Here is a 13,490-nt window from a genome sequence, read left to right as displayed (position 1 = left end):
CTACAGTTACCTCAAGTTGTCTGAGGATGTTAAATAGAATTTTTTTCCCACTTTTGTGAGAGTATAGATTTGTAGTTTTACCAAATCAGTTCTGGGTTGGTTTGAGTGAAATTATACCTTGTGAAATTCAAGAAAGGAAACCTTTTTTAGGCGGAGCTGGGAGGCCAGAAAGGGGAACTCTCCGGCCCTACCTCTCATTGCAGCCCTTTGCAGACCCATCAGGAAGAGATGACCTTGCCTTCCCAACAGGAAAAAACCCACTTCACTAACCCAGTAGGAAAAAGGAGGATTTTCTCCTTGCCCAGTAAAGGCCCAGTCAATGAAAAACTGTCACAACTCAGCCAATGAAAAGCCACCACACTTCAAAGTCTCAGTTTACTCCAATGGACTTCTTGTTTATAATGGCTCCTCCCAACTCTCCCCTCTCCTATATATCAGAGTGGTCCTCTCCTTTGTTTTCTGGACTTGGCTATGGCTTTTGCTATAACTCTCTTGTCCCAAACTGCAATTCCTCCGCTATTCCTACACTTGATCTTAGCCAAAAGGCCGAGAAGTGATCCTCTGCTATTCCTGAAAAAACACATTTTGCTGGTAAAATAATAAGCTCATTTATCTTCAAGGTCAACAACCTCATGACAAAGGAAGAAATGTAGCCAGATCAAGCCTCTAGACTAGAAGATTATGGCCATGTTATTTCGTTTGTGTGCCCTGCTGGACCACATCACCTCGATCAGCCTTGCTGTAGAGCACAGTCTTGAGTGAGGCAAATGGGTTACAACACAAGGAACAGCCGTAGGAACTTTTTTTTCTTTCCTTTTTTTTTTTTTTAAAGTAATCTGTATGCCAATATAGGGCTCAAACTCACCACACTAAGATCAAGAGTCGAATGTTCTACCAGCTGAGCCAGCCAGGCATCCCTGGAGCTTTCTTGCAAGCTCGAACCTAACTGCATGGTGTTCGCGAGGAAAATGCAGAATCACATATTTCTGGCATTTTAAGGAATTCCTGTAGAAATTCTTACTACATCCTTTAATCAGTTCTACAATACTCTGATTCTGTCCAAGTGGTTCACTTTCAGGAAGAGGGAAAACCCAGAGATTCCTGTGGGAGCCTATGCCATTATTTGTGCAGCCTTAGGTATGAACAAAATCTTTGCGATGACTTTAAAGCTACCTCCTTTTAACTTTTTCTCCTCGGTCCGAGTTCTGTTCTCTGATGCACTGCGAAAATGGTCTGACCCTTCAACAGACCAAACCTCCAAAACGCGGAGATACATATTGTGTTCCCATGAGTCTCTGCTTCTTCCGGGTCATCTTCCCCAGAACTCCTCAATTTTCCCTATTTCACATTTAATCCTCTTACTTTTGACCCCTCTTTCATGTGAGTTCATCAATGTTCCTCATGCAAAGTGACACCAGTGTGTCCCCAGAGCCACCTCTTCTGCAAGGGAAAAAGACACTGTTGCCCAAATTTGGGGGTGGTGGTGGTGGTGTCAAATCCCTTAAACTCAAAGCTAAAACTTAAAGAGAAAAAACGATTTCGAGGAAGCAATTAAGAGGTTAAGCTGATTTATTTTGGTCAGGACCACTAGCCACGCCCCGGAGGCTTGCGCAGTGCGCCCTTGAGCTAAGCAAAAATTTGAAGGTTTTGTACCATGAATTACTAGAGTAAAGTGACATTGTTTCACATTCTCCAAAGTGACATGTCTTTTTGACTGCTCACCTCATCCAGCCACCAACCCCTCGTCCCGGTCTCCACTTGCCTTTAAAGCCTCGCATCTTCCCACCCCGGCACACTAACGCGTAAAACCCGGACCAACCCAAAGGCAGGGTAGCACACCACCGTCACTTCCGGGGTCGACCGCGCATGGCGTCGCCTCCGCCGCGGAAGGGGGAGTTAGGGGCGGAGCCGCGTCTGCGTGCAGCCAGAAAGCGCCGGCGGACTTTGCGCATGCTCGCACGAAGGCGTCTCTAACTTCGCTTCCGGTGGCGGGTAGCTCATACCTTGCTTGAGTTACGGAATTACGTTCAGAGCTGCGGGAAGGATTGTGCCGCGTCTTCTGTCCATCAGTCATTGCCAGCATTCAAAGTAGAACCTGAAGGTCTGTGGTAGGATTCACCAATGTTCTGCTGATACTTTCTCCTGATGTCCTGAAACCTTTATTTCTGAGAACGTGGCGGAAGGGGGGAAGAAGCACCTATGGTTACCGCGGCAACTGCGCGGCACCTACTCAGTTTTTGAGAATTTGGGAAGGGAGAGCTTATGTAAGGGCTCGTTAAAACACGTGGGCGTCGGATGCAAATTTAACTTCAAACCCATGCCCCTAAACCACAGAATCTGCCTTTAAAAGGTGTACTCTGTGATGTGGAGTAGCACAATTGGAGGCGGGATAACTAGTTGGAAAGCTAATTAAGTGATGGAGACACAGTTTGAAGATTCCCTGAACTTGGGTAGTGGTTAGGACTGCGGAGAAGAGGGGAAACTGGAGTAATTCCAACAAGTAGTATCAGCAGGACCTAATAATCAGTTGGACGTGGGGAAAGAGGGACAAGGACCCTGAGCATCTTGAGGATGAAGTCCACACTCAGCTGGGTGTGTGGCTTTCTGGATTCGTTTCCCTTCATCCGTTCTGTCTTCTGACCCCCTCCTCTCCGCAGATGCGAGACTCTATTCATGCCAAGTAGTTTGATGTTCTAGTTCCTACAATATTGTCCTCACCTTTCTTAGGACGTTGGGTCAGGTTATGTAATTTAACTAAGCCTCTCAGTTTTTTCAACATGAAAATGGAAGAAAATAATAGTACTTTCTTAGGATATTTATAAGGATTAAAAGATAATTTAGGGGCGCCTGGTGGCTCAGTGGGTTGAGCCTCTGCCTTTGGCTCAGGTCATGATCCCGGCTCTGGTCATGGTCCCAGGGTCCTGGGATTGAGCCCCACATCTGGCTCTCTGCTCAGCAGGGAGCCTGCTCCCCCCGCCCCCCGCCTGCCTCTGCCTACTTGTGATCTCTGTCTGTCAAATAAGTAAAATAAAAAAAAAATAATTTATATCCTTGGTGTGTAGAGAGGGATTGATATATTAACTACTACTCCTATTAATATGCTTGTATTTTATTATGTGTCATTTTGCTGTTACTTCCTCTAGACTTATGTGTTTTGTTTTTTTTTTATTAAGAAGCAGTATCTTAGTTATCTTTGTATGTTCTTGTAACAGGAGTAAAGTTTAAAAATTTTTTTAAAAGATCATTTATTTTGGGGCACCTCGTTGGCTCAGAGGGTTAAGCCTCTGCCTTCAGCTCAGGTCATGATCTCAGGTCCTGGGATAGAGCCCCGCATTACATCGGGCTCTCTGCTCAGCAGGGAGCCTGCTTCTCCCTCTCTCTGCCTACTTGTGATTTCTGTCAAATAAATAAATAAAATCTTTTAAAAAATCATTTATTTTGGCTGTTGCTGACATAATTTTATTTCTTACTTTAAAGAAGCTGTCTGGTAGAATTAATTTCACTGAACAAATGTTATTTATTAGGTAAAAAGGTGGCAGTATTTCTATATAACTAAGAAGGCTGTGGAATAAGATGTACAGAAAGTAACTGATATTCTCAATTTGAAACAGGTATGAGTGATTTCAGTGAAGAATTGATAGGGTCCAAGACAGAGGATGACCAGGAGGAATCGTGTGTATTCTCTGGTACAGGAATGTCTTTTCCTTGGCTCCAAAATCATATAGGGACTATTGGTAAGTAAAATAATGTACAGCCATCTTAACTTTAATGTAAGGAGATGATAAGATTCAATATGGATACAAAGTGAATAATCAAGTTGCTTTATTCAGTTTTCAAGATGGGACTATATGAGGGTTTTTGAGGCTGTAAGCAAAAAAACCATAAAAAGAATATTTTTTTTTTTTTTTTTTTTTTTGCTACTTTTCCTTTGAACTAATAACAGTCTGTATTATGGTGCACTTTTTTTTTCCTCTAACAATACTGGGCACTGATATGCCTAGCATTGGCCTAATACTAGAGATATATAGATGAAGAAGATATGGCCATTGAGGAGCACATACGTAGGAAGTGTTTTTAAGAAGTTTGTGTTGAATTGCACTGAAATTATGGGGCACCTGGGTGGCTCACTTGTAGCCTCTTCTACCTTGATGCTTTTAAAATACAAACTGAGCCAAGAAAATACTCTTTAAAAAGGCACTGTTTGGGGTACCTGGGTGGCTCAGTTATTAAGTGTCTGCCTTTGCCTCAGGTCATGATTCCAGGGTCCTGGGATTGAGCCCTGCATCGGGCTCCCTGCCCAGTGGGAAGCCTGCTTTCCCCTCTCCCACACCCCCTGCTTGTATTCCCTCTCTCATTGTCTCTCTCTCTGTCAAATAAATAAAATCTTAAAAAAAAAAAAGAATTGCATTGAAATTATTCCTAATAGAATTGATCTATAATAGGTTTCCAAAAAAGAATATTTCCCCATATAAATATAAGTATAAACAAGTAAATATAAATAAGAGTTTTGTGGGCTATCTTTCCTGTAAGAATATATAAAAGAAGTGGTTATCTGTATATGGGCATGTTGGATGGTGTAGTTGTGGGAATATATTAGAATTGACGCTTATTGCCTTCAAATACATCTCTCCTAGCCTAGCCCTCTTTCCCCTTGACTGAGGTTCTTTAGCTCCTAGAACTTGCCCCAATTTCTTTATCTTTTAGTGTAAATATTATGTCATTTAATTATCTCAGGAAATTCATCCTCAAATCCATGCGCTGGGCATTTTAGAGATGAGAGAAATGAATTTCAAAGAAGTTAAACTCTATTATGTTGGTCTCAGGAGTTCAACCCAGGTCTGTTGAATCTCAGAGCTTATACTTCCAATAACAAATATATTTTTTAAATGAGATAATATATGTAAAGTGCCTAGCACAGAGTCTCACGTGTAGTGAGTGTTGGAAAAATAACTTCTTTCCTCTCATTTTATTTTTGCTAATGAATGCATGTGGTTCAAACAAGGTGTGAATGGATGGCCCTCAGAGGGAGTGCTGTTTTCTCCCATAGTAGGGATAGTCCCATAGTCACTGAAGTTCCTGCTAGTTAAGACATAGTTGGGCATGTTTCTGTTATCAGTGTTCTACAGAGAGCTTGTGTAAGTCTAAAGCAGATAGGTTTAAGACCAGAATTTATATGCTTAGAAATGTTTCATAAGTTACGGATAGCCTGTTAAACCCAAAAAACTTCATGTCTGCAATGAGAAAATAATTTCAGGTAATATTGACATTGTAGTAATCAATAACCATAATAGGAAAACAAAATTGCCTAGCAATTTTTTTTCTTCCTAGTAGATATCTTTCAGGGTTCTGAAGAGTATGCCCTCTACACTACAAACTTTGAAAGCAGGGGCCAATCTGGATTAAAACTATATGTTGAGTACCTAGAAGAATTGAGTACCTGGAATAGAACCTGATTCAAAATAGTGTTCAAAAAATACTTGTTGAGGGCACCCGTGTGGCTCAGTCAGTTAAATGTCTGCCTTTGGCTCAGGTCTTGATTCCAGGGTCCTAGAATCGAGTTCCACATTGGGCTCCCCGCTCAGGGGAGAGCCTGTTTCTCCCTCCTCTGCCCCCCGCCCCCACTGCTTGTGCTGTCTCTCTCTCTGTCAAATAAATAAGTCTTAAACGTATTCGTAGACTGACAAGTTTCCACGTTCTTTCAAGGGCATTAGAGATGGGTTGATGGCACTGGCTCTTTATTGTACCCTAGTCCATGTCAAAATTTCTTTTCCTAGGCAATTATTTTTGAAAGTGTATCAGCAGCAAATAGGATGATCTTTTGCTCATAAAAGAATGAAGTGAGAGATATTCCTGAGGTAACTAGGCTAAGTTGGAAGGCAGAAGGGGAAGTCCAATTTCCAGTCTGAGTGGTGAAAACTTGAGGGGGTAGGTGGGAGCGTGGCCTGAGGTCAGTTCTCCTTTGTGTGAATAAATGAGGTTTTAGAGAAGAAGTGCTCTGTCAGTTTTCCAGACTACCTCCCTGGTGCTGCTGCTGGTCCTGGGCAGCTCGTTTGTAGGTCTTGCTAAATGCAGCTTCTTAGAGAGCTAGGGCGGCGTAGTATTCTGCATTCCTGATAAGATCCCAGGGATCCTAAAGGCTCTTCTTTCCAGGACCACACTGAATAGCAAGCATCAGGATCCCCAGGTGATGTGTTTGTATTTTGAGTTTGAGTTTGAGAAGCACTAGTGTAGAGCAGTAGTCTTCAAACTTCTTTGCTCGCTTTTCCTTTTTTTTTTTTTTTTAATTATGTATTGCCTTGCATAGTTTTAAGATGCCATCAAAAAATCATATTGGAAGTTTAATAGTTGCCAAAGATATGATTTCTAACTTAGGTTGGCATTTTTAAATGATATTAGATTACTACTTTTACATATATATCCAGTGGAATCTAAACAGCATAGGAATGTGATATGCCTTTCATCATCCACTTAAAAATATTTATGAAGAAGATTTTAATTGATGGAGATTTTATACTGTTTATTTTCCTTTCATACTTCTATCTTTGTGATAAAACTGTATATTTACATTTAATTATTTTTTGTTAATATTCTAAAAGGCTTTAAGTATTAAAACTTCACCTGGAGTGGCACATCATAATTAGTAGTTATACACAGCTGATGAAAATAACATAAGTATTAAAAGTTGTATTAAAATACTCTCTCTCACCCAGGGTCCTGGGATCGAGTCCCGCATCGGGCTCTCTGCTCAGCAGGGAGCCTGCCTCCTCCTCTCTCTCTGCCTGCCTCTCTGCCTACTTGTGATCTGTCTGTCAAATAAATTAAAAAAAAAAAAAATCAAAGCAAATACGGTTCCTCCATTTAAAAAAAAAAGGGGGGGGGTGCCTGGGTGGCTCAGTGGGTTAAATCCTCTGCCTTCAGCTCAGGTCATGATCCCAGGGTCCTGGGATCGAGCCCCACATCCGGCTCTCCGCTTGGTGGGGAGTCTGCTTCCCCCTCTCTCTCTCTGCCTGCCTCTCTGCCTACCTGTGATCTCTCTCTCTCTGTCAAATAAATAATAAAATCTTAAAAAAAAAAAAAAAAAAGACCCTGGGTGACTCAGTCTGTCCATCTGACTTTGGCTCAGGTTGTGATCTTGGCATTCCTGGAATTGAGCCCCAAGTCTGGTTCCCTGCTCAGTGGGCAGTCTGGGTCCCCCTCTGCCAGCCTCCCACTCCTGTTTTCTTGCTCTGTCTTGAATATATAAATAAAATCTTTTAAAAAATTCTCTCTCAAATAAAAAAATAAAATCTAAAAAAGTGGGGTGGGGGGTGCCTGGATTGCTTAGTCAGTTAGGTGTCTGCTTTGGCTTGGGTCGTGATCCCAGGGCTCTGGGATTAGCCCTGCGTTGGGCTTCTACTCAAGTGAGGAGCTTGCTTCTCCCTCTTCCTCTGCTGCTCCCTCTGCTTATGGGCACATTCTCTCTCTCTCTCCCTCTTAAATAAATAAAGTCTAAAAATAAATAAAAGTTTTGCTAAAATTTAAAAGTAAATTTAAATTTCTTCTTTGTTTTGATAAACATGGTGATCCCTTTTTTCCAATTATTTCATAAATCTGTGAAGGAATATTATGTACTTCCAGAATGAGAAAAGATTTAGGGGCGTCTGGATGGCTTAGTGGGTTGAGCCTCTGCCTTCGGCTCAGGTCATGATCTCAGGGTCCTGGGATCAGCCCCACATCCCTCTCTCTGCTCAGCAGGGAGCCTGCTTCCCCCTCTCTCTCTCTGCCTGCCTCTCTGCCTACTTGTGATCTCTCTGTCAAATAAATAAATAAAAATCTTTAAAAAAAAAAAAAAGGAAAAGATTTAGCTTCAGTTCTGCTTTGTTTTCATTGATGTAATTCTGAGAAATCTTAGTTACATAAGTAAGTAGATGGCACTAGATAGAGTGTAATTATAGCAATGTATCAGGTTTTTGAATTCTTGAAATGCTTGTGAAGAAATTGCATAGTGCTCTATTATAAAGAATTATTAGATCCTTTCACACTTTTTTTTTTTTTTAAAGAACTATTTATTTACTTGAGAGAAAGAGAGAGAGTGTGTGCCAGCTAGGGAAGGGAGAGGTAAAAGAGAGAGAATCCCAAGCCCACTCCCCGCGGAGCTCAGAGCTGGATGTGGGAGCGTTTGTTTCAAGTGAAGCTAGCTTTGATATGAGGGATGGGCTGGGTTTAGTAATAACTACTGTTCCACTTGTTAAAACTTCTGCTTATCAGGGTGCCTGGGTGGCTTAGTGGGTTAAGCAAATGCCTTCAGCTCAGGTCATGATTTTGGGGTCCAGGGATCGAGCCCCACATCAGGTTCTCCGCTCAGCGGGGAGTCTGCTTCTCCCTCTCCCTCTGCCCTTTCCCCTTGCTTGTGTGCGTGCGCTCTCACTCTCTGCCAAATAACTAAATAAATCTTTGGGGGGGAAGAAATGACTACTAGAAATAACACGGGAGAGAACTCTGTTAAAAAAAAAAATGAGGGGCGCCTGGGTGGCTCAGTGGTTAAAGCCTCTGCCTTCGGCTCAGGTCATGATCCCAGGGTCCTGGGATCGAGCCTCACATCAGGCTCTCTGCTCAGCAGGGAGCCTGCCTCCTCCTCCTCTCTCTCTCTGCCTGCCTCTCTGCCTACTTGTGATCTGTCTGTCAAATAAATAAAAATCTTTAAAAAAAAAAAAAAAATGAAACCTGCTTATCCGAAATTAGTTTTTTAAACTTGAATTGGGATCGCTGTGGGTAAAAACTCTTCTCTTTTTAATCTATAGCAAGTGGAGGAAAAAAGGAGAAGGATTTTGCCCAGACAACAAGTGCTTGTTTGAGTTTTATCCAGGAAGCGCTGCTGAAGCACCAGTGGCAGCGAGCTGCCGCGTACATGCACAGTTACCTCCAGATCCTGGAGGACTCGGACAGCCACAAGAGGCAGGCCGCTCCCGAGGTAAGTGACTAACGGATGTGTGAGTCTGCCAGGGGCCATCACAGACCCGGGGCCTTTCTGCCTGTGCAGCTCTGTCCTGAAGTGTCTTTGCGGAATCTCAAATTGATTTTTCTAGAAGTTACTTAAAGTAGTTTTGGGTGGAGAGTTTGTATTGGGATGTAATTTCTCGCACTTCTTTTTACTTACTAGGATTTTAAAGGCTACTCAGAATAGTTTGAACTCTCGGATTCCCCTTCCTTCCTTCCTTCCTTCCTTCCTTCCAGTATTCTTCCTTCTTTCCCTGTGTCATTATTTTCCCCTCAGTGGAATGATGGTCCCTATCCTACAGACATGGTATTTCTGCCATCTTAAAGTCTCTTGACACCCCACTTCCTTCACAGGTGTGCCCCGGTTTTCCACTTCCGCTTTCAGCAAAACTCCTTGAAAGAATGTGTATACTGGGGCGCCTGGGTGGCTCAGTGGGTTAAGCCTCTGCCTTTGGCTCAGGTCATGATCTCAGGGTCCTGGGATCGAGGCCCGCATCGGGCTCTCTGCTCAGCGGGGAGCCTGCTTTCTCCTCTCTCTCTATGCCTGCCTCTCTGCCTACTTGTGATCTCTCTCTCTGTTTCAAATAAATAAATTAAAAAAATCTTTTAAAAAAAAAAAAAAAAAGAATGTGTATACTGGTTCTCTCTAACCCCTCTCCAGTTAGGCCCCCCGACAGCCAGCATCACCATTTCTTCCACATTATCTTGTCAAGGTCAACAGTGCCCAGTTCTCAGTGCTCAGTATAACCTGCTCTGTCAGCAGGATTTGAGATAGTAGGTTGCTCCCTCCTGTGTGATAAACTGTTCATCCAGCTACCAGGACACCGCAGTCTCTCTCGGTTTTTTCTCGCCTCACTGGCCTTCTCGGCCTCCTGTGAAGGCTCCTCTTCTCCCTGGCCTTTGGACTTGGGAGTTCCCCAGAACTCAGTCCTTTGTCCTCTTCTTTATCTGAACTCACTCCTGATGAGCTCATTCAGTTTCATGGCCTTATGATAGATGATTCCTATTTGTATATCTGTGGCCCTGACATCTTTTCACATCCACGTTCCTGCTTCCAGCTGTCTTTTCCCCATCACCGCTCGGATATCTAACAGCCCTATCACACTGACATCTCTAAAATGATCTTCTGTTCTTCACCATCAAACCTAATTTTCCTCATCGCAGGTGATGGTTATTTTACGTATCTAATCACTGAGGCCAGACTCTGAAGTTCTCTTTCTTTCATACCCCATATCCAAACCGTGAAAAATCCTGTTGGCTCTACATTCAGAATTCAGTCTGAGGGGCACCTAGGTGGCTCAGTCGGTTAAGTGTCTGACTTCGGTTCAGGTCATGATCCCGGGGACCTGGGATTCAGCCCCCATGTCAGGCTCCCTGACTCTGCTTGTCCCTTTCCCTCTGCCCCTCCCCAACTCATGGGCTCTCGTGCATGCCCTCTCTCTCAAATAAATAAAATCTTAAAAAAAAAACGCAGTCTGAATACTACCCGACACCTACATTGCCGCACATTGATCCAAGCCACTGTCCGCCCTCCCTTAGGTGACTGCTTGCCCTCCTGCACCCCCGAGTCTCTTTTTTACATAGTGACCAGGGTGATCCTTTACAAAAAAAGTTTTATAATTAACACACCATACAGTTCACGTATTTAAATTGTACAATTCAGTATTTTTTCACGTATCCATGGAAATGTGTAGCCTTTACCACCATCTAAATTTCAGACATTTTTGCTCCCCTGTCCCCAAACCTGTGCCCACTTGCAGTCACTTGCTGTTCTGCCCCTCCTTACCCCACTCCCCAGCCCTTGGCAAGCACTAATCTACTTTATATTCCATGTAAGTGTATTTTATCATATATGGCCTTTGCGCATGACTTCTTTCCTCCAAACAATGTTTTCAGGTTTAGCCTTATTGCAGTATGTATTAGTACTTCATTCCTTTATTTATTTATTTATTTATTTCTGAGAGAGCAAGAGAGTGTGCGCGTTCAAGGGGAAATGGCAGAGGGGGGAAGAAGAGGGGCATGCAGACTCAGGGCTCAGCACAGAGCCCAGTGCACGGCTCTGAGATCATAACCCGAGTGGAAATTGGGTTGGACGCTCCACTGACTGAGCCACCCAGGCGCCCTTGTACTTCATTCCTTTTTTATTACGAAGTAATATTCCATCACGCTTTATGTATTGCTTTATCAGTTGTTAGGCACTTGGGTTGTTTGCACTTTGGGTTATTATGAATAATGCTGCTATGAACATTCGTGTACATGTTTTTGTTAGGGATGTTTATTGAAATTTCTCTTGGTTATGTTCCTAGGAGTGGAAGGCTGGGTCATATAGTAACTGTGTTTAACCTCTTAAGGAACTACCAGACTGTTTTCCAAAGTGGCTGCACCATTTTACATTTCCCCCAGCAATCTGTGAGCATCCCTTTTTCTCCACATCCTTGCCAACTTTTGTTGTTGTCTGTCTTTCTGATGATAGCTGTCCTAGTGATTGTGGAGTGGTATCTCATTGTGGTTTTGAGCTGTATTTCCCCAGTGACTCAGGATGAAGCATGATCCTTTTAAAACATAGGTCAGGTCATGTCACTTTTGTGCTGAAAACTACAGTGACTTCCCATTTCACGCAGAGTAACAGCCGACGTCCTCACGAGTGCCTGCAAGTTCTGTATGGTCTGCTCACTCCCTCTCCCCCTTTGACCTCTCTAACCTCTCTAACCTCATGTCCTATTACTCAGATACTTGCTTGTTTTTTTCCTCCAACCTCACTAGCTCCTTGTTCTTGCTTGGACGGGGCCGTATGTACTTTGGCTTGATTGCCTTTGCCTTACTTGGAAAGGTCTTTCTTCAGATGTCACTTTGATATCCATCAAGTCTCATTTTCAGTGAGGCCTGCCATGACTGTTTAAAATGGCAACTCCAGGGGCCCCTGGGTGGCTCAGTGGGTTAAGCCTCTGCCTTTGGCTTGAGTCATAATCCCAGAGTCCTGGGATCGAGCCCCGCATCTGGCTCTCTGCTCAGCAGGGAGCCTGCTTCCCTTCCTCTTTCTGCCTGCCTTTCTGCCTACTTGTGGTCTCTGCCTGTCAAATAAATAAGTAAAATCTTTAAAAAAAAAATTAAAAAAAAAATAAAATGGCAACTCCATACCACGCCCCCCCACTTTCCAGCTGTCACTCCTGATCCTCTTTGCCTGCTCCGTTCTTTTCCCACAATACTTGCAATTTAATTATTCTGTTTCTTGGTTATTGTCTGTCTCTCTACAGTAGAATGTAAATTTCATGAGGGGAGGGGTCTAGAACAGGGCTTGGCATATACACTTTTAAATTTGTTCAGTAAAATACGGTTTATCCATAAATAACTTCACATGAATATCTCAAGTAGCTTTTACTAATACAGTAAACATTACACCATTTAGATATTTAGTAGAGCCAAAAAAAAAATCTGATCAAAGAAAATTTAACTATTGGTTGAAAATTTAGTTTATGGACAAAGCTGTGTGCATCCATGAAATACTGGACAAGTTATATGTTCTTTCTGTTGAAAATTTGTGTTATAAAATGAAGGATTTTAATCATTGGTGTTCAGACACTTGTCTGCCTCTTTTTTTTAAACACTTTATTTACTTATTTGAGAGAGAGAAAAAGGGATAGAGACGAATGGGGGGGTGGGCCAGAGGGAGAGGGAGAAGTAGACTCTCTGTTGAGTGCTCTGCCCCACAGGGGGCTCCATCCCATGGCCCCAAGATCACAGCCTAAGCCAAAGTCAGCCACTTACCCAGCTGAGCCACCTAGGTGGCCCTGTCTGCCTCTAACTGAGTTAGCTGAGGCTTTTGTTGAAAATACAGATTCTTGGGGCACCTGGGTGGCTCAGTTGGTTGAGTACTTGCCTTGGGCTCAGGTCATGATCGCAAAGTCCTGGGATGGAGCCCCACATCAGGCTCCCTGCTGAGCGGGGATTCTGCTTCTTCCGCTTCCTCTTCCCCGCTCCCCTGCTTTCATGCATGCCCCCCTTAATAAATAAATAAAATCCTTTTTTAAAAAATGAAATACTTTAAATTGGGGTAAGAGAAACAGAGACTCAGTTCCATGAAAAAGAAAGGCTCCAAGTTCTGTCACCGCCATTTTGGTGCTTTGGGGAGAAAATATATTTTATTAAAATTTGACTGTAGCTGATAACAAATTTTAAGTTGTAGTTCTAAATATAGATTAAATATAGTCAAGAGTTATCGAGCTTGATGGATCTCAGGAAACATCTAGTCCATTGCTCTCATTTTGTTGATAATAAAGATGAGACCAAGAGCAGTGGAGAAGCCAGTGTTAATAGAAACCAAGTTTTCTGTCTTAAATATTCTTGTCCTCATACTAATTAAAAATTCTATCTTCAATATGGGTCTTAACTTCTTACCTTCTTTAGACTACCAACTTTAAAAGTGCACTAGTATAGCCATCTGCTATTTTAATTTAATGGATGGAAGAAGCTTTACCACATAAGATATAATAGTTTTACTGGGTGTAAGGAGAAAC

The 13,490-nt window shown here is 42.7% G+C and overlaps 1 protein-coding gene across 1 annotated transcript in view; it reads left to right on the top strand.

Moving 5' to 3' along the window:
* The first annotated feature begins 1,976 nt into the window (after positions 1–1,976).
* The window catches only part of LOC111151062 (TATA-box binding protein associated factor, RNA polymerase I subunit A), a 31,456-nt gene continuing 19,942 nt past the window's right edge, over positions 1,977–13,490 (top strand). The window contains exons 1-3 of the mRNA XM_022508799.1: positions 1,977–2,101; positions 3,612–3,734; positions 8,781–8,950. Coding sequence (XP_022364507.1) covers positions 3,614–3,734; positions 8,781–8,950 — 291 coding nt within the window. The 5' untranslated portion in view covers positions 1,977–2,101; positions 3,612–3,613. The remainder of the gene's footprint in view (positions 2,102–3,611; positions 3,735–8,780; positions 8,951–13,490) is intronic.

Source organism: Enhydra lutris, unplaced genomic scaffold (genome assembly GCF_002288905.1).
Source record: "Enhydra lutris kenyoni isolate GAN:26980312 unplaced genomic scaffold, ASM228890v2 scaffoldscaffold25, whole genome shotgun sequence".
NCBI lineage: Eukaryota > Metazoa > Chordata > Mammalia > Carnivora > Mustelidae > Enhydra > Enhydra lutris.
This window is presented reverse-complemented; position numbering and strand designations above follow the sequence as displayed.